Here is a 17,815-nt window from a genome sequence, read left to right as displayed (position 1 = left end):
CTTGGACGCATTAGAAGCTCATGATCTATGGGCAAGCTCGCTGCGCCAAAGCTCTGACCAAACAGGCAAAGATACTCTCAGTGGAACACAATGCATTATCCGTGAAAAAGCTAACACATGGCAGCTGGGAGTCAAAACGTTACGATCTAAAAACTCTATCACACTATCTGTCATCCTCCATGAAGCCATCAGTGAAACACCAGTTAATGAGATTACGATTTGGACTAATCCCTCTAGTGGCGTACAAATATGGACGGAGGTACAAGGCAGATATGTCCTCTCAGTGCCGCTTTTGTTACAACGAGGAAGAAAACTTACCACATGTCTTGTGCATCTGTAAAACTTTACTCCCCCTTCGAACTTTTTGGTTGCGCCCCATCTAGGGGAATTCTTAACGTGCGGACATGCCAAGAAGCCTTAGAGGAATGTATGAAGGGGGACTCAGCTCGGATGGCCGCCCGATTCGTAAAATTTATGATTAAGATTAACTCAATTTTACCAGCAGATACCACCCATGAACCTCTGCTGTGTCAGCTATGAATTCTCTTTCCTTTGCTTTTAAACTGAGAGCAGAAAGTGCTTTTTATGTTCTTTTTTGTATGAATTGCAATGATTTTAATTAATTGTGCAAATAAATATATCTATCTATCTATCTGCAAAACTAAACATTCCAACTTTTGACAACAATTGTATATATATTTTGCCATGCAACTCAATGCGCTCAGGATTTTGTCTTTAATTTAATGATGCATCCATATTCTTAGAGGTCGCTATTTCATATAATCTAGAAAAAATATGAAAAACACATTTTGTTTTATTAAAAAAGCACTTCAGATATCAAATGTTTCTTCCATCCCTGTTAAAACTCAAAAATGTCCTATCTCTAGAGCTCGACCTGAGCATTTCAATCCATGCAACAAATTTTTGTCCTAAATTATTTCCAGGTTTTGTATCTGACTCAGTTGTTTGAAATGTTCTTGGCTTGCCAATATGAGTTTTCTAAATCTTATTAAGGAAAGACTTGATTTAAACCCAGCAAATCGATCCCAAAAAAACGCCTCCCATATAGTTCGGCAGGTTACAGAAGCCTGGGAACAGGCCGTCAAGCTGGTTCTCCGCAGGGCATCATATGCCTCATCGGTGACTAAAGGGGTTCCAAAATATCCAGGCGACAATGGACATCTCAAAGTGGTATGAGGGAGGATGCAAAAGGACTTGGGATCTATACCAGAATGAGTCCTTTCTCACTTTCGAGGAGGCACAAAACTGGTTCCAGGTACCGGCAGCCCATTTCCTGCAGTATGCAAAAGTCTCGCGAACGGTCACGGAGATATGGACCACATTCCTGGAAGAGCCACAGGAGTCACAGACACTATTGACGCTCCTGGATCTGGGCTCCTGCAAAGGCCTGATCTCGCGCATATACGCAGCAGTAAAGGAGACCGGATGACTGACATGTCAGCCATTAAGGGGAAATGGAAGGAAGACTTACCTTCCCGACTGACGGATTTGGAATGGAAAAGAGCACTAGCAAAGGTGGCGGAAGCGGCAAGTAACGCTAGGTTTAAGTTAATCCAATTCCACTATTTACATCGTACATATGTAACTCCACAGCATAGAGCTCGGTTCACACAGGGAGCCATGCCGGCCTGCCCAAGATGCAGCACCGACCCCGCTACCTTTTTACACATGACCTGCAGCTGCATACGTTTACAATCATACTGGAGCCAAGTGGTACAGACTCTCTACGCAACAACAGCAGTGCGTATAGATGCTTCCTAATGCCAAAAAGGGGACACGGATATGACATAAGTTCCTGATGCTGGGACTGGCTGTGGCAAAATGACGGATCACATCATCTATATTGAATAAATGGAAAGCTGACATGCGTGAATGGTGTTTGGTAGAAGAATGCCGCCTTAGGTCAGTACGAATGGACGAAAATGCAGAGTGATGTGAGCGATTGGGGACAAATGTTTACGGAAGTGACAGTAGGGGCAAACCAGTGAAACGGGAAACAACACCCACACAGTCATCCACGCACAACTCACAGGTACCCAGTACTGAAGATAACATTGGCCCCTCGCACACACATTAACTTAAACTAGGTATATCATGCGACCTGAATGCCTACACTCTGCACAAATAGTGATGCTGACAGCTGCCGGGAAGGAGGGGTGGACGTTCCTTCTCTTGGAATGCCTCCATTTTCTGGAACTCTCTTCCCCCTACTGTTCGTAGGGAACCTAACCTACAGACTTTGCGTAAACTCCTTAAAACTCATCTTTTTACTACCACCCACTAACTCGCTATGCATTCTGTTTGTCCGGTCCTAAGCGCTACGAGGCCTCAGGGTAGAAACGCGCTATACAAATCAAATTTCATTTCATTTCAGGGGGGAAATGTTTATGCTCAATGTGTTCATTGGGGGTTGTGTTACACTTAAGATTAAATGAAAGAGCGTTGAAAATATATTGTGATTTGATAGGTTGTCAAGAATGTAGCACATCAATGTACAGCGTTAAACTGTAAGGATACACACGATAATGCCACAACTTGTAATGCGAAGCAATGCTATCAATGAAAGAAACAGATTTAAAAAAATCCAGCAAATCACATATAGTGCAGAGATAAAAGTGCCACTATATAACAAACCGTTCTAAGATTTTTGTTATGCTTGCTGTTAGAAATTGTATACGTCCTAATACCATGAACTTTAGTATAAAACCCAGCAAACTGTATATAGTGCAACAAAATATTTTTTTTAAATTGGCTTGTTATTGAAAAACCAAAGATGACAACAGGTTGTCTAGGGTGTTAGAAGAAGATGCAGGAACTACAAACCGTTCTACTTAGCTAGACAGCATAAGATTACCAGATGTTGTGGCAAGAAATTAAAAAAAAAGTCATAAAATAGAAAAAAGGTCAGAGTATAAAAGATGAGGACATGCTATGGCAGCTAATAGCAAGAATGTAGAAGAACGTACTAGATATGAACAAGAAATCCCTGTTTCTGTTTGCGGACACACGAAAAAACGTCACCCATGCCTTCGTCAGCAGTCGACTCGACTACGGAAACGCCCTCTATGACGTAGCCCCGTCCAAACTCATCAACAGACTCCAAAGAATCCAGAACGCCTGATCCTAGACGTCCCACGCCGAGACCACATCACCCCGCACCTGAGAGACCTGCACTGGCTCCCCGTCGACAAAAGAATCACATTCAAACTCATGATCCACGCACACAAGGCACTCCACAAGACCGGCCCAGCCTATCTCAACAGCCGGCTCTCCTTCTACGCACCCAACAGGAAACTCCGCTCCGCCGACCTGTCCCTGGCCGCCGTCCCGCGCATCCACAGAACCACTTCCGAGGGCAGATCCTTCTCCCACCGCGCCGCCAAGACCTGGAACACCCTCCCCCTCCACCTACGACAGACAGCAGACCTCCCGGCCTTCAGAAGACTGCTCAAGACCTGGCACATCAACCACTAGCTGCAGCTCCTCCCCCCCTCCCCAGCGCCTTGAGACCCTAGCGGGTAAGTAGTGCGCTTTACAAATCCCCTGATTGATTGATTGATTGTGGGTGACAGGATAAAATGTATAAAGTTCCTCTATGGTACTACTGGCGATGAACAGAATGTGGTGATAAGGCACACAGAAAGATAATAGGGGTTGAGGCATATCGTGTTACAAGAGGCCGGGTGAATTAACTGCACCATATACTTTGTAGCAAAAGCAGATATATGTGATAATATTGCAAAGTAGATTGGGCTAATTATAAGGGATCATATAGAACTTCAAGTATTTCTTCAGAATGAGTGATTGCACCGTAGAAAAGACAGAGAGACACTAGAGAAAGAGTAGACGTACATTAGAGAAAGTTTGCTCAATATTTTGCAGGTTCCCAACCATCTACCTGGAACATCATTTTGCAGTAACTTAGATGGTCATTTGGGACCAGATGTACTAACCTTAGGAATAGTGATTTCCTAATTGTGATTATCTCTGAATCACAATTAGGAAATCGTTATTGTATGTATGAAATATTTTATTTTAAAACTGTGATTCCTAGTGGATCGTAATTCGACCTACATTATGAATATTAATGAGGACGGTTACAATATGGGAGCCACTAGGAATTGCCGCCATCCCACAAGGATGGTGGCCTGCTTGGGTCAGCAGATCACCATGTCTGTGATTGCTTTTTAATAAAGCTATCTATTTTTTTGGGTCAAACTTGTTTTTATTGAATTTTACACAATAAATGTCACATTGCATGGTAGTACATACAATCGTTCCACCCGTATACAGCTGTCAGAAATCTATTTTCGTGTACAGAATACTGCGGTTGATACGAGTCTTATTTGTCTCAGAGAATTATATAAGGAGTACCAATACATTGCATTCAACAGTTTCAGCTGTAACTAACCCCCACCCATTTCTCCCTACCCCCCCCCCCCCCCCCCGAACCCATCCCTGAATGTTGTGCAAACAGAAATAAAGAAACAGAGGTACAAAAAGAAGTGAAGACAAAGAAAGATAAGGTGAAATAGTACTCTCGGAATCTATTTTTTTTTATGCAGCCCTTTTCCCTTAAAGAAAACGGAACTGCATTTCAAAAGAAAAGTGTCTTTCTTTTTTTTATGGTTTGTTAAGAAGACGCAATAGTTCCATGGACTTCTGCCTCCTCTTAAAGAAACTTTTTATAGAATTCACAAAAGGAAAGGGGTCCGCAGGGACCCCTTTCGATTTGCGAATGGGTTACTACTCAGGGTTTTAAGTGGGATGAAAAAACTGTGAGGCCTCTCAAAGGGGCGATGCCAGTAATTAAGGCGTGGCCTAAAAATTAAGCTAAAAATCTGTGCTTTGTATAGTGTACCACCCAACTGGTATTTTGCTGCTTCTGTTATTACATCCAGATATATATTACAACAAGTAACATTACACCTTGAAGCCAGGGCTATTGGCTTTGCCAATGGTTGTTAATTGTATAAAATAAATAAGCAACAACTATGGCTTCATTGTTTAGAATATTGAAAATGCATCAGTTCTGAAATGATGAGACTGTGAAAGAACTATTACCAGTCTCTTTGAATGAATGAAATAAAGGTCTTGTAGTGCGCAGACTTAGCCCAAGGGGCATCAAAGCGCAAGAAACAAAAAAACATAACATCACAGAAAACAAAACACAATTAGAATATCAGAGTATTAGAGTATCAGAGGGCCCAAAGACCTGGGAAAAGAGCCAGGTCTTTAAAAGTTTGCGAAAAATGCCCAGTGAGGGTTGACTGGAAAGTTCATGGGGGAGAGAATTCCAGAGTTTTGGGGCCAAGATGGAGAAGGCTCCCCCCCCCCCCACTTCGCCCTTTTAAATCTGGGAACAGAGAGCAGATTTCTAGAGGCTGAGCGGAGGGTTCTACTAGGAGTATAGGGGCTGACAAGAGATCTAATACCTTCAGAACCTGATCCAAAAATTGCCCTGTGGGCCAGACAGATGAGCTCAAAAGAAATCCTGGCTTGAATAGGTAGCCAGTGAAGATCCTTCCTAGCCTGAGTTGCAGATGCGAGCCTAGGAAGGTTCAAGACCATCTTGACTACGGCATTTTGGACCATCTGGAGGCGATGGAGAGACCTCTTATTAATGCCACCATAGAGCGCATTACAATATTCAAGCCTGGAGGCGACTAAGGCCACTGTTGATTGTTTGCGGGCCTCCGGCGATAGATACGGAGCAATCTTTTTCAGCGTGCAAATGATGGCACAGCAAGTAGACACTGTTCTGTTGACCTGTAGGTCAAAAGAAAGGGTCAGATCTATAAGTACGCCCAAATTCCTGGCCGAGTGGGTTGGATGGGGACATTCCCCCAGAGACGAAGGCCACCAGTCCTCAGACCACAAATCTCCGTCTTTTCTCCGTTTAATTTCAGATAGTTCCGAACCATCCATTGCGAGACTGCCTCCATGCACGCTCGGAACTTGGGTGCAGAGTCTATTGTTGATTGTGTAGTGGAGACAATAATCTGGGTATTGTCAGCGTATGACAATACCTGGTACCACCTTAGCAAGTGGGGTTACGTAGATGTTAAATAAAAGTGGGCTCAAAGCGGAGCCCTGCGGGACCCCACATTGCACAGACTGAGAGGGGGACATAAAGTTACCCAACTTTACTCTCTGCTGTCTTAGATGGAGGAAGGAGGATAGAAGATTCAGGGCACTGCCTCCCACCCCTATCCCCTTCAACCTGTCCACTAGGATTGAAGGGGACAGGGTATCAAAGGCTGCCGTAAGATCAAGCAGCACCAACAACGTGGTCTGTCCTCTGTCAACCTCAGTTCTGATATTGTTGACCACCACTGTGAGGGCAGACTCAGTACTATGGGCAGCACGGAACCCATGTTGGGATATATCCAGCAGATTTTCACTCTCAAGGTAATAGGCTAGAGGACGGTTGAGATAAGCCTCAAGTAACTTGGCCGGGGCTAGGAGGAGTGATATGGGCCGGAAATATTTTCAGGACTTGTGGGTCCAGAGAGGCCTTTTTCAAAAGTGGCTTGGCCACTGCAGTTTTCCAAGATAACGGGAAAATCCCCTCAGTGATGGCCATATTCATGACCTTTAGAAGAGGAGGAAGGATAACCTCTCTACAGGCCTTCAAGATCTTCAGAGGGCAAGGGTCAAGAGGCGAGCATGATTTAGTGGCATCTAGAAGACGGTTCAGCTCTTCCAAGGTCAAGGAAGGAAAACTCATGAGACCAGAACTAGAAACACATATGGGGATCTCATCTTCGGGGGGGGGTGGGGAAAAGAAAGCAGATGTGCCCCATTGGTGTCAAGATCAAGATCAAGATTGAGGGTTTTGAGGGAGTTGTGAATATCCTCAATTTTCGAGTGAAAGAAGCTTGCAATGTTATCGCAGAGCTCTTGTGTCTCAACAACAGAATCGGGAGCTTTCGGTGTCGACAGAGTGTCAATAATTTTAAAAAGCTCTCTCGATGATTTTAACGAGGCAGTAATATTGCTAAAGTAGTTCTTTTTTCCCTCAGCTAAAGCCCTTTTATATTCCTTCAGAGCTGATTTGTGTTGAGTTCTCCCAAGGGGGTCAGGACATGCATTCCAGGATCTCTCCTTCTGCCTACACTTCTGTCGCAAAAGTCGTAAACGATCCGAATACCAAGGTGACGAGGGGGTCTTCCTGGCTGAATAATATTTCCTAGGTGGCGCTAGAGTGTCCATTGCGTTAGATAAAGCGTTGGCCAGAACAATTGCATAGCCATTGGGATCTGATGAAGAGAGTGAACTGACAGTCGACATAAAAGGGGCCAGGGCAATGTTTGAGACTTCTCTGTACTTTCTTCTGGTTTTCCATACATTCTTATTAGCTAGAATGGGGACGGATGAAGTGATGTTGAGGAAGAGGGGTACTGCACTATGATCCGACCAAGATAGAGGAATTGGAGTGCCCGTCCCCAGTCTGGGGTCATTCGAACAAATTCCATCTAGCGTATGCCCTGCCAGATGTGTAGGGCCTTCCACCAGTTGGCTCAGACCACAGGCAGTCAGACTCTCAACCAAAGACATTGTGTCTCTGTCATCAGCTAGCTCCAGGTGGAAATTAAAATCACCAAGAAGGGTTAGGTTAGGCATAGTAATAAAGGGCTCTAACAATTTAAGTATGTCGTCTGAGAAAGAAGCCCTAGGGCCTGGGGGCCTGTAACAAAGGATACCTGAAAAAGAGGCTGTAGGGGCAAGCTGTATGGAGAAATATAGTGCCTCAAAGTTATCATGGGGAGACGAAAGGGGATCAATACGACAGATAAAACAGTCTCTACATAAGATACCCAGCCCTCCACCCCTGCGCCCAAATCGATCCATTCTAATCAGCGCATAACCTTCCGGGATAGCGTCAACCAGATCTGGGCCAGAGGAAGCTGAAGCCCAGGTCTCGGTTATGAAGACCCAGGGGGGCTTCCTTTGTGATACGAACTCATTAAATTCTACATTATTTTTACTTAATGACCTGGCATTTATAAGAAAGCCTACCTCTTTTCCCTGCTTTTCTAGAACCCTAGATGTCTCTGAGCCAGCCCTGACCTTCCTGTGAAGTCGAGTGTGTGCGGGTTTAGGTACATCACAACCACAATTATTGGCTGATATATCATCCGGAATGAAAGTATTATGGCATGGCCTGAAAGGTGGTCTGAGAGCGAGCAGTAGGGAGTGTGTGGAGAACTCACGTTCATCAGACAACAGGCGACACGGACCAGCCTGCCGGGCCCGAGGCGCGTTCTCAGCGCGGACGGGCGCAGACGGGCTAGACTCTGGCTTGACTCTGGCTTGACTCCGGCGCAGGCCCGGCGCATCCGCTGATCGCGTCCGCTGCGCATAGACATGCCCGTCCCTTTTTATACTGTAGGCTAGACTGCGCAATGCGTTGCCTCCCACCTATGAAAATAAGCGCACCCGGAACCGAAGGACTCAGCGCCTGGCTCGGCTGAGACTGGACCACAATGCGGGGAAAAGCGGGGAAATACAATTAAAACGCTTTTTATTCAAGCGCAAATGTAAGTAAGTAAAAACAAAGTTAAAAGCACAGCAACCTCCCGTCTTCCGCCTTGAGATGGAAATGGGGGAAATGCATGGAGATTGCAGGTCAAATGCTTAGTATTCAAGCGATAGTTATAAAGTGCATAAAAACACAGCAGAAATTACACAGCAACCTCCCGGCTTCCGCCTCAGGAGGGAAATACTCACAACAAGATCTCGCGCCAAGTCAGGAGTGCCCCTTTTTATACTGTAGGCTAGATTGCGCAATGCGTTGCCTCCCACCTAAGATGGCCGCTATGAAAATAAGCGCACCCGGAACCGAAGGACTCAGCGCCTGGCTCGGCTGAGACTGGACCACAATGCGGGGAAAAGCGGGGAAATACAATTAAAACGCTTTTTATTCAAGCGCAAATGTTAATAAGTAAAAACAAAGTTAAAAGCACAGCAACCTCCCGTCTTCCGCCTTGAGATGGAAATGGGGGAAATGCATGGAGATTGCAGGTCAAATGCTTAGTATTCAAGCGATAGTTATAAAGTGCATAAAAACACAGCAGAAATTACACAGCAACCTCCCGGCTTCCGCCTCAGGAAGGAAATACTCACAACAAGATCTCGCGCCAAGTCAGGAGTGCCCCTTTTTATACTGTAGGCTAGACTGCGCAATGCGCTGCCTCCCACCTAAGATGGCCGCTATGAAAATAAGCGCACCCGGAACCGAAGGACTCAGCGCCTGGTTCGGCTGAGACTGGACCACAATGCGGGGAAAAGCGGGGAAATACAATTAAAACGCTTTTTATTCAAGCGTAAATGTAAGTAAGTAAAAACAAAGGTAAAAAGCACAGCAGCCTCCCGTCTTCCGCCTTGAGATGGAAATGGGGGAAATGCACGGAGATTGCAGGTCAAATGCTTAGTATACAAGCGATAGTTATAAAGTGCATAAAAACACAGCAGAAATTACACAGCAACCTTCCGGCTTCCGCCTCAGGAGGGAAATACTCACAACAAGATCTCGCGCCAAGTCAGGAGTGCCCCTTTTTATACTGTAGGCTAGACTGCGCAATGTGTTGCCTCCCACCTAAGATGGCCGCTATGAAAATAAGCGCACCCGGAACTGAAGGACTCAGCGCCTGACTCGGCTGAGACTGGACCACAATGCGGGGAAAAGCGGGGAAATACAATTAAAACGCTTTTTATTCAAGCGCAAATGTTAATAAGTAAAAACAAAGTTAAAAGCACAGCAACCTCCCGTCTTCCGCCTTGAGATGGAAATGGGGGAAATGCATGGACATTGCAGGTCAAATGCTTAGTATTCAAGCGATAGTTATAAAGTGCATAAAAACACAGCAGAAATTACACAGCAACCTCCCGGCTTCCGCCTCAGGAAGGAAATACTCACAACAAGATCTCGCGCCAAGTCAGGAGTGCCCCTTTTATACTGTAGGCTAGACTGCGCAATGCGCTGCCTCCCACCTAAGATGGCCGCTATGAAAATGAGCCCGCCTGGGACCGAAGGACTCAGCGCCTGGCTCGGCTGAGACTGGACCACAATGCGGGGAAAAGCGGGGAAATACAATTAAAACACTTTTTATTCAAGCGCAAATGTAAGTAAGTAAAAACAAAGTTAAAAGCACAGCAGCCTCCCGTCTTCCGCCTTGAGACGGAAATGGGGGAAATGCATGGAGATTGCAGGTCAAATGCTTAGTATTCAAGCGATAGTTATAAAGTGCATAAAAACACAGCAGAAATTACACAGCAACCTCCCGGCTTACGCCTCAGGAGGGAAATACTCACAACAAGATCTCGCGCCAAGTCAGGAGTGCCCCTTTTATACTGTAAGCTAGACTGCGCAATGCGCTGCCTCCCACCTAAGATGGCCGCTATGAAAATGAGCCCGCCCGGGACCAAAGGACTCATCGCCTGGCTCGGCTGAGACTGGACCACAATGCGGGGAAAAGCGGGGAAATACAATTAAAACGCTTTTTATTCAAGCGCAAATGTAAGTAAGTAAAAACAAAGTTAAAAGCACAGCAACCTCCCGTCTTTCGCCTTCAGATGGAAATGGGGGAAATGCATGGAGATTGCAGGTCAAATGCTTAGTATTCAAGCGATAGTTATAAAGTGCATAAAACACAGCAGAAATTACACAGCAACCTCCCGGCTTCCGCCTCAGGAGGGAAATACTCACAACAAGCTTTGAAGCTACATCGAAGGCAGTGAAGGGTTCTGGTACTGTTGCAGAGTTACGTTTTATTTCATCCTAAGGATGAGGGCAAAAATGGAGAGCCTGAAGGAGACCCGTCTCAGCAAGTGCTTTTTAGAACTGCTGGTGCTGAGCACCGGCAGGACCCAGCCCACTTAAAGCCCTGTTACCACTACAAGTTTGTAGTCGGTAAAAGAGTAATGTTGGCAGAGGCCTTTGCCGTTCCTGTGAAGAACCAACCGCTGTATTCAGAGCTCACTCTGCTTCTTTTCAATTTCAGAGGCAAACCCCGAAAGTGTGAGTTTGTTTCTGAAATAGAAAAAAACTATGAGCCTGATGTTGTGTCCCTGTGCTGGGAACCTTTTTTTTTAAATGTATGTTTTTATTGGCATCGAAACATGGTTGTAGATCAAGATCCTGTGCATGGGACCCCACGTTGATTTTTCTTGCTTGGGTCCCCCATACCTCACATGGCAGAACCGGGAGTGCCGTCCCGTGTGGTTTATTTGCCTCTACCAATGATTGTGCCTGAGGATCCAGCAGAAGCAGTTCCCACATCACTAAGAGCCAGTTGTATGATGGTACAATGCATGTCTCCACCACGCGGTCTCTACCAAGACCGTGTCTTAACCAGGTAATTTTGTGGTAAAGACATGATGGGTAACGGAACATGCATGCTAAAGATCATACCCCTGCCCTGTAAACTGTCCCTTTTCCCCAGCCCTTTACCCTAAAGATTAACCTCACGCCCCAAATACTACCCCGACCCCAGCCTACCCCCGCTGTGAGCACCAAAAACTGTCCTCTATACCCCTAAAGTACCCTGACCCAGCCACCTCCCCGGCCTTAGGTCTAAAACTGCCCCCTGCCCTGTAAATTGTCTCTTTCCCCCTGCCCTGAGCCCTAAAACTTAACGTCATGCCACAAAAACGATCCCGACCTCAGCCCCCCCTGAGCTCTAAAACTGTCCCCATCATCCGTAAAGTACCCTGACCTAACCACCCCCACCCTGAGGCCTAAAACTTCCCTCTTCCCTGTAAACTGTCCCTCCCCCCCTTAGCCCTGAAAACTGTTCACTACCTGAAAAACGTCCTCGACCCCCGCCCTGAGCCCCCAAAACTGTCCCCTACACCTGCTAAGTACCCCGAACCCTGCCATTCCTGCCCTGAGCCCTAAAACTGCCCCCGCCGTAAAAACTACCCAGACCCCCTCCTGAGTCCTAAAACCTACCCCCACCATGAAAAACAACCCCCAAGACCCGACCACTGCCCCACTTACCTCACTGTGTCCTCCTCCAATTCCTAATCATCCTTCCTCTGGCTGTCTTCCTCTCCCGCCCATCCGCTCGGCATCTAGACCGAGTATTGCCTTAACCACGCATATGGTTAAGGCATATGCATGGTTAAGGCAAGCTTGGTTTGACTTGTGTTGAATCGGCACACGTGGCTGAGCCTGCATTGTTGAGGCCATTTCCCCTAAGGGCTATAGGTACAACAGGTTTTAGCAAAATAGGGTTTGTGAGTCAGTATATTAGGAAGGGGCGTGTCAAGGATGTCACTTCCTAATAGAGATTCGCAGGGGTATGTATGAATGTTTTAACACCGAAATGCAGATGCAAAACATTCGCAGTTCGGTCCCATAGACCACTGCCTACTCAAAAAATGAAACTGAAAACGTTTAATTTTTCTTTTTGAAACGCATCCCATTTTTCCTAAAGGAAACCAGGCTGCATTTTTTTTTAAATTCCTTTATTTAAAAGCAAACACAGACATGGTGGTCTGCTGTCCCCAGCAGGCCATCATCCCTGTGAAATTATAGCAATTCCTAATGGGTCGCAAATTGTGACCTACCTCATGAATATTGATTAGGGAGGTCAATTGCAGATTGGAACATTGCATTTTGTGACTTCCTAATTGCGAGTCGCAAAAAGTCCCAATTAGGAACTAGCAAGATCTGGCAGTCGTGCCTGTGGCCCTAAATGAGTTCTGGGAGCTGTGAGTTTGGCTGGTTGGAAGGCCTGCTGATTTATGGGAGGGCTTTCTTTCCATCAAACAGCAAATGTGCCTCTTAGACTCTCAGAGCTTTGTCGTCCAATTCACAACGTTTTTTTTTTAGGGAGTCACAAAGAGTTCCCGGAGTACTTCTTGCAGTTTACATTTGATGCCGATTCCCAGGAGTACTCATATACATACATATTCCAACGTATAGAGATGTAACAAAGGTTTTATTACATCTGAAACCTTTTTAAAAATATTATTCCACTGTGGCGAAAATATCTTTCCCTCTGGAGAAACTTCATCATCCTCAGTTTCCAATTTTAGGGTTGAGGCTAACTTATTGTGACCCTGCATTAACCCCATACCTCGTCAGGAGTAAATTTCCAAGCATTTTTTGCAGGATTGGAAACTATTCGCACATTGTTGGCAAATCCACAGAAGCTTCTAAGTTTGATAGTGCTCAGTAGCGTTTGCTGAGGGACCCACCCTGAAACTCCTGTACACCAACCCGCCTCTAGCACTGATTTTCCTCTTATGAAATTTGCACCATAGTGAAAAAATTGCCATGTGAGCAAATCTTAATTTGCGAGGGTAAAATTCCACCCTGTTGGAATATGTAAACCAGGAGTAGAATTTTTACATAAGTTATACATAAGAGCACAAAAACCTTTTTAAATGTGGCTGTTATATTCATGGGACATTGAAAGATTTGGGTTCTATTCTTTAAATTTGTACTTGCATGAATCCCCTGTCAATTCCTAATAAAAGGGCAGTAGTTCACATACGAGGATGAACCTGCCTTAAATCACCCATTTTACCCTCTTCATGTGTATTTAGTAATTTCTAATTGGTTGCCAGGTTGTTGTGGAAGAAACAGTTGATTCCCTAATACTTCATTCTTTCTTTCTCAGAATTGAAAACCTGATCGATGGAGCGCGCGACTCCTCTGAGTTTCTGGCATGGCAGAAGCAAATGCGGGAAAAAGACCTGGAAAATCAGCTGGCAGAGATCGAGTGCCGACGCCTGGAAGGCAAGCTGAGCCGCGAAGAGGCGCTGCTGGCCCGGCAGAACGTCATTCAGGAGAACCGGAAGAAGGCCGAGCTGAAGAAAGAGGAGGTAAGGCATCACTGGAGCGCGCGCACCTGGCGCGGCCCTCCATCATGACAGTTTCATCAGAGGCGTGACACGCCGCATAAAAGCAGACGCGGGAAGATTCATCATTGCTGTAAAAAAACAGGCTCTGCTTTTCAGTTCCTCAAAATTGAATTACATCCCGCACCCATGATTTATATATTGCGGCTTCAGCTTTGTGGAGGAAAAAAATGAAAGGGTCTTTTTTTTCTCTCCAAGCATTGTGAACGTCTTCTTCCTGCTAGTAGCAGGTTTTCCCAAAGCATCACTTTACACTGGAAATTGCTGCATTAAAATAGCAATTCTGCTCTTATGAGCTCCTATGTACCAATTAACATTTTGCCTTGATAGTCCTTTCCCTGTGACATCACAACTGTCAGATTATATATACATTTAAGGGCCAGTTGTCATCTGATTTCATTTGACGAAAACTTCCTATTTTCTGTTACCTTGCTAGTTGCTAACACTTGGCTTCTTTAGATTTACAGTACTCTACGTTTGCAGATTTTTTAACTGTGTACCCTATAGCACCAACAGTTATCAATGCGCTTTAAAAATGTATGTGACACCCAGCAGAAGATGCTGCAATTTACAATAACATTCTGAGGGCCAGAATCACACCTGGGAAACACACGTTTGTGCAAATAAGACTGTGGCCACAAGATGCATTTCACAATTATGGCTGGAGATTCCTGTTGGTCCAAGTTATGAAGTTAAGTTTCAGGCCTGGTATCTGTTCTGAAACTCGTCATCTTCACTTCAGAAAACTGCTAAAAACCGAACTGTTCAAACAGTCTTTGACCTGAGCCCTGAGCTTCGTGGGAGGTCTTGAAGAATGCCAGATCTAAGCACTTCCGTCACATTTGGCTGGACTCTGACTCTCTTGAGCTCTGATACTCACATTGCCTTGTTAGGTCTCGCCTAAGACACTCTTGTGAGACCTTTTGCTCAGAGGCCGCCCTTTGCTTACCAATGTCACTCTCACTTGATTGCTTATTTATTTGTCGGCTTCCATAGGCTTCCTTCCTGTTTGTGTATTTGTTCCTCCCCGTAGCATTGATGTATTACTGTGTCCTTCCAGTGTTCGCCTTTTCAGGTGCTTTTTCCATTTTATTTAAACTCTCTTCGAGAATGTGTGTGTTTTTCAGCTGTCTCTATTGTATGTTTCTCTCCCTCCAAGTTCCTCCCACATTAACTCCCGCCCACCCTCTGCTGTCTATGTGCTTTCCCCAGCCCCATCCAACCCTCCACTGTTTATGTGCCTCTGCCAGCCCCGATCCATTCCACCCACTCTCCACTGACTCAGCGCATCCCCAGCCCCTCAAACTCACCGTCCTTTGTCCGTGTGCTTGCCCTCTCCTACCCACTGGCTGATATCTGTGTACTTGCCACCACCCCACCTGCCCACTTTCATTTGTCTGTGTACTTGCCACCACCCCACCTGCCCACTTTCATTTGTCTGTGTGCTTGCCCCAGCCTCTTCTGCTGCTCACCTTCTGTTGTCATTGTGCTTATCACAGCCCCTTCTGCCCACCCTCCACCAGGCAGAGGTCTGAACTGCCAAATTTTGAAATGTCCACTGGGCCGGCAGGTATTTCAACCATTGACAGGAACTTCAGTCAACACGGTTCCTAACAATGTGTTGTAACTGTGACATACAACTGTATCAAACATGACGCAGAGCCGTATGGAAAAGTTAAAAAATGTTATCTTCAAAAACAAAGCCCCAAAACAGGATTTTGTTTTTGAAAATAAAAAAAAATATCCCCTTGCCATGGAAGTTTTCACTGTCCCTTCCCACCAGTGTAAACTTACCTGTGTGTCTGCCTTTCTAAATTTAGGTGGGCCAACACCTCCGACAGCCCTTACTCTTCCATTGTTACACCCAAGGTACGCCCGCATTTAAATCGGGTGGGTGGACCATTATATTGGCGGAAAGTGTACTCCGTCTCCATTACAGCAGAGTACCCGTTCCGCCAACATATAAATAGGGCCCTAAATTTGAAGACAGAAATTGTTTCCAGCAAAGAACTGAGGGACATTTCTTCAAAAATGAAACTTGACAATATTGAAAAGAAGACTATGCCTTTGTTAGAACTAAACACTCTTTTTAGATGTTGGAGGATAAATAGCGTTTGCAGCTCTCAGGCTAAGGACACGAGAAGCATTGTAATTTGTAATGCATATTTGATGAGGAATCAGATCAAATTGAAACCAAAGTGCTAAAATTATATTAAACTTTTGTAAAGTTCCTCAAGCCTTCGTATTCGTCAGGTGTGAAATTGAATACAGTTATCAAGAAACATTCATGATTGCTTTAAACCTCCCAACCTTATCTTACGCTCTTAAGTCTATTTCAGAAAGGAAAATAAACGTATCAGGAATTGAGTCCGTTGTTAAATTAATAAATAAATATGGCACTTTAGGACTGAATGTTGTTATGAGATGACGTTGGGGACTTCTAACTGAAAGGAATACTGGTGCAGGCAGCAAGATATATCATAAACCTAAAATTCGATAAATAGACTAAAAATATACACCTGATCGGAAGTATTTTGCCCAGCCTCATGCATGACATTCATGTAACACAATTGCACTTCCTAAATGACAAAAAAGCTGAAATATATAATAAAATGATTTTCCCAATCGCCCTGGATCCATTAAGAATAAAATAGCCTGGGAAGTAACTATGTCTGAGAACTTATCAATGTGATTGCAGGATAATTTGACCCCCTTCTGCAGCTGCCATATCTGATGCCAAATTGGTTGTTATGCAGTGAAGTGTCTCAGTTTCATGTTAATGCTGAAATTCTTTGATCTTTCTGAGTAGATAAGGTACTTTGTCTTAACCTCATAGAACAATTGGAAACCTCTACTCCCACACTTGGGGCCATGTGCGGATGTCTTTCAATCCATGGACGACCGCTGCAGGTCTGTCTACTTGCTCTATATTTTTTCATTGCATCTGGAGCCTTTTGTAAATGTCCTAATGCAATGCCAATATCTCAGGAATCATTCATATTTAGGTTCAAGCTGAAGAAACTATATCTGTGGATGTGGATGGTTTTCTGTTTTATCACTGCCCTTGAACTAATCAGTCTCTGGACCTGTAAAACCTTATTAAAAAGTTGGCTTGATTTTCTTGTGTTAAACTTTGAAAAGCTCTGAGAATAATACCTGCATACAAAATAAATTTGCGTGGTTTACAGGAGGGTCTGCATGAACGAGCGGGGGTGTCGCTTCACATAAAGGAGTTTGTCTCCTGAATGAGATGAAAGGCGGGGAAACTGCTACGGTTAGCGAAGCACCAGAAAGCATCATACCCGCTGACACTACTCTTGCGGAAAATGCGAGCCGTGAACAGGTGGCCAGCCCCATCTCTGTTAAGCCTAGTAGCAAGGTACTGTAAATGGAAGTGGAAGCCTCCAGAGATCCAGCTGGATGACCCAGGATTTAGAGGGATATAATGCCTTCAAACGGCTGTGCTGCTCAGAAGCCAGCACCTGCTGTCCTTTGTCAGTGTGGATGAAGGGGTAAGCCTGCAATTAGATTTGGCCACCGTGGATGCAGCAAAGAATTGCGAAAGGGGGATAAGCAGGTGAAGACGGTAGGATATCCTTTTCTCCTTTGCAGTACAAGGTTTTCCTTTCCGATATCCAGAAAGTGGATCTTACTAGGTGGGCGTTAAACAGCCGTCAATGAAAACACAAAATAGCATTTTCTTCCAAAAGGATGATATACAGTATCAATCTCTGTGGTGGTTCTTTAAACAGGCCTAAGCATCTGTATGCTTTCCTACAGGCAAAGGTTCTGATGCAAGGAAGTTATTGGTCAACTTTATTCTGTTGATGATTCACGAGAGGTCTTTTGTGAGATCATAAATTTAAGGTGGCAAATAACTGGTAGAGAGAATAGAAGAGCAAAGCAGAGAAGAGAAAGT

The 17,815-nt window shown here is 44.9% G+C and overlaps 1 protein-coding gene and 1 long non-coding RNA gene across 3 annotated transcripts in view; one reads left to right on the top strand and one right to left on the bottom strand.

Moving 5' to 3' along the window:
* Positions 1-17,815, top strand: part of CFAP99 (cilia and flagella associated protein 99) — a 381,916-nt gene that overhangs the window by 312,100 nt on the left and 52,001 nt on the right. For both annotated transcript variants that reach the window (XM_078679007.1, XM_078679006.1), the window contains exon 11: positions 13,656-13,860. In XM_078679007.1, coding sequence (XP_078535133.1) covers positions 13,656-13,860 — 205 coding nt within the window. The remainder of the gene's footprint in view (positions 1-13,655; positions 13,861-17,815) is intronic.
* The window catches only part of LOC144821479 (uncharacterized), a 41,873-nt gene that overhangs the window by 5,742 nt on the left and 18,316 nt on the right, over positions 1-17,815 (bottom strand). The gene's annotated exons all lie outside the window — the stretch shown is intronic.

The sequence above is a fragment of the Lissotriton helveticus genome, chromosome 2_2 (genome assembly GCF_964261635.1).
Source record: "Lissotriton helveticus chromosome 2_2, aLisHel1.1, whole genome shotgun sequence".
NCBI lineage: Eukaryota > Metazoa > Chordata > Amphibia > Caudata > Salamandridae > Lissotriton > Lissotriton helveticus.
This window is presented reverse-complemented; position numbering and strand designations above follow the sequence as displayed.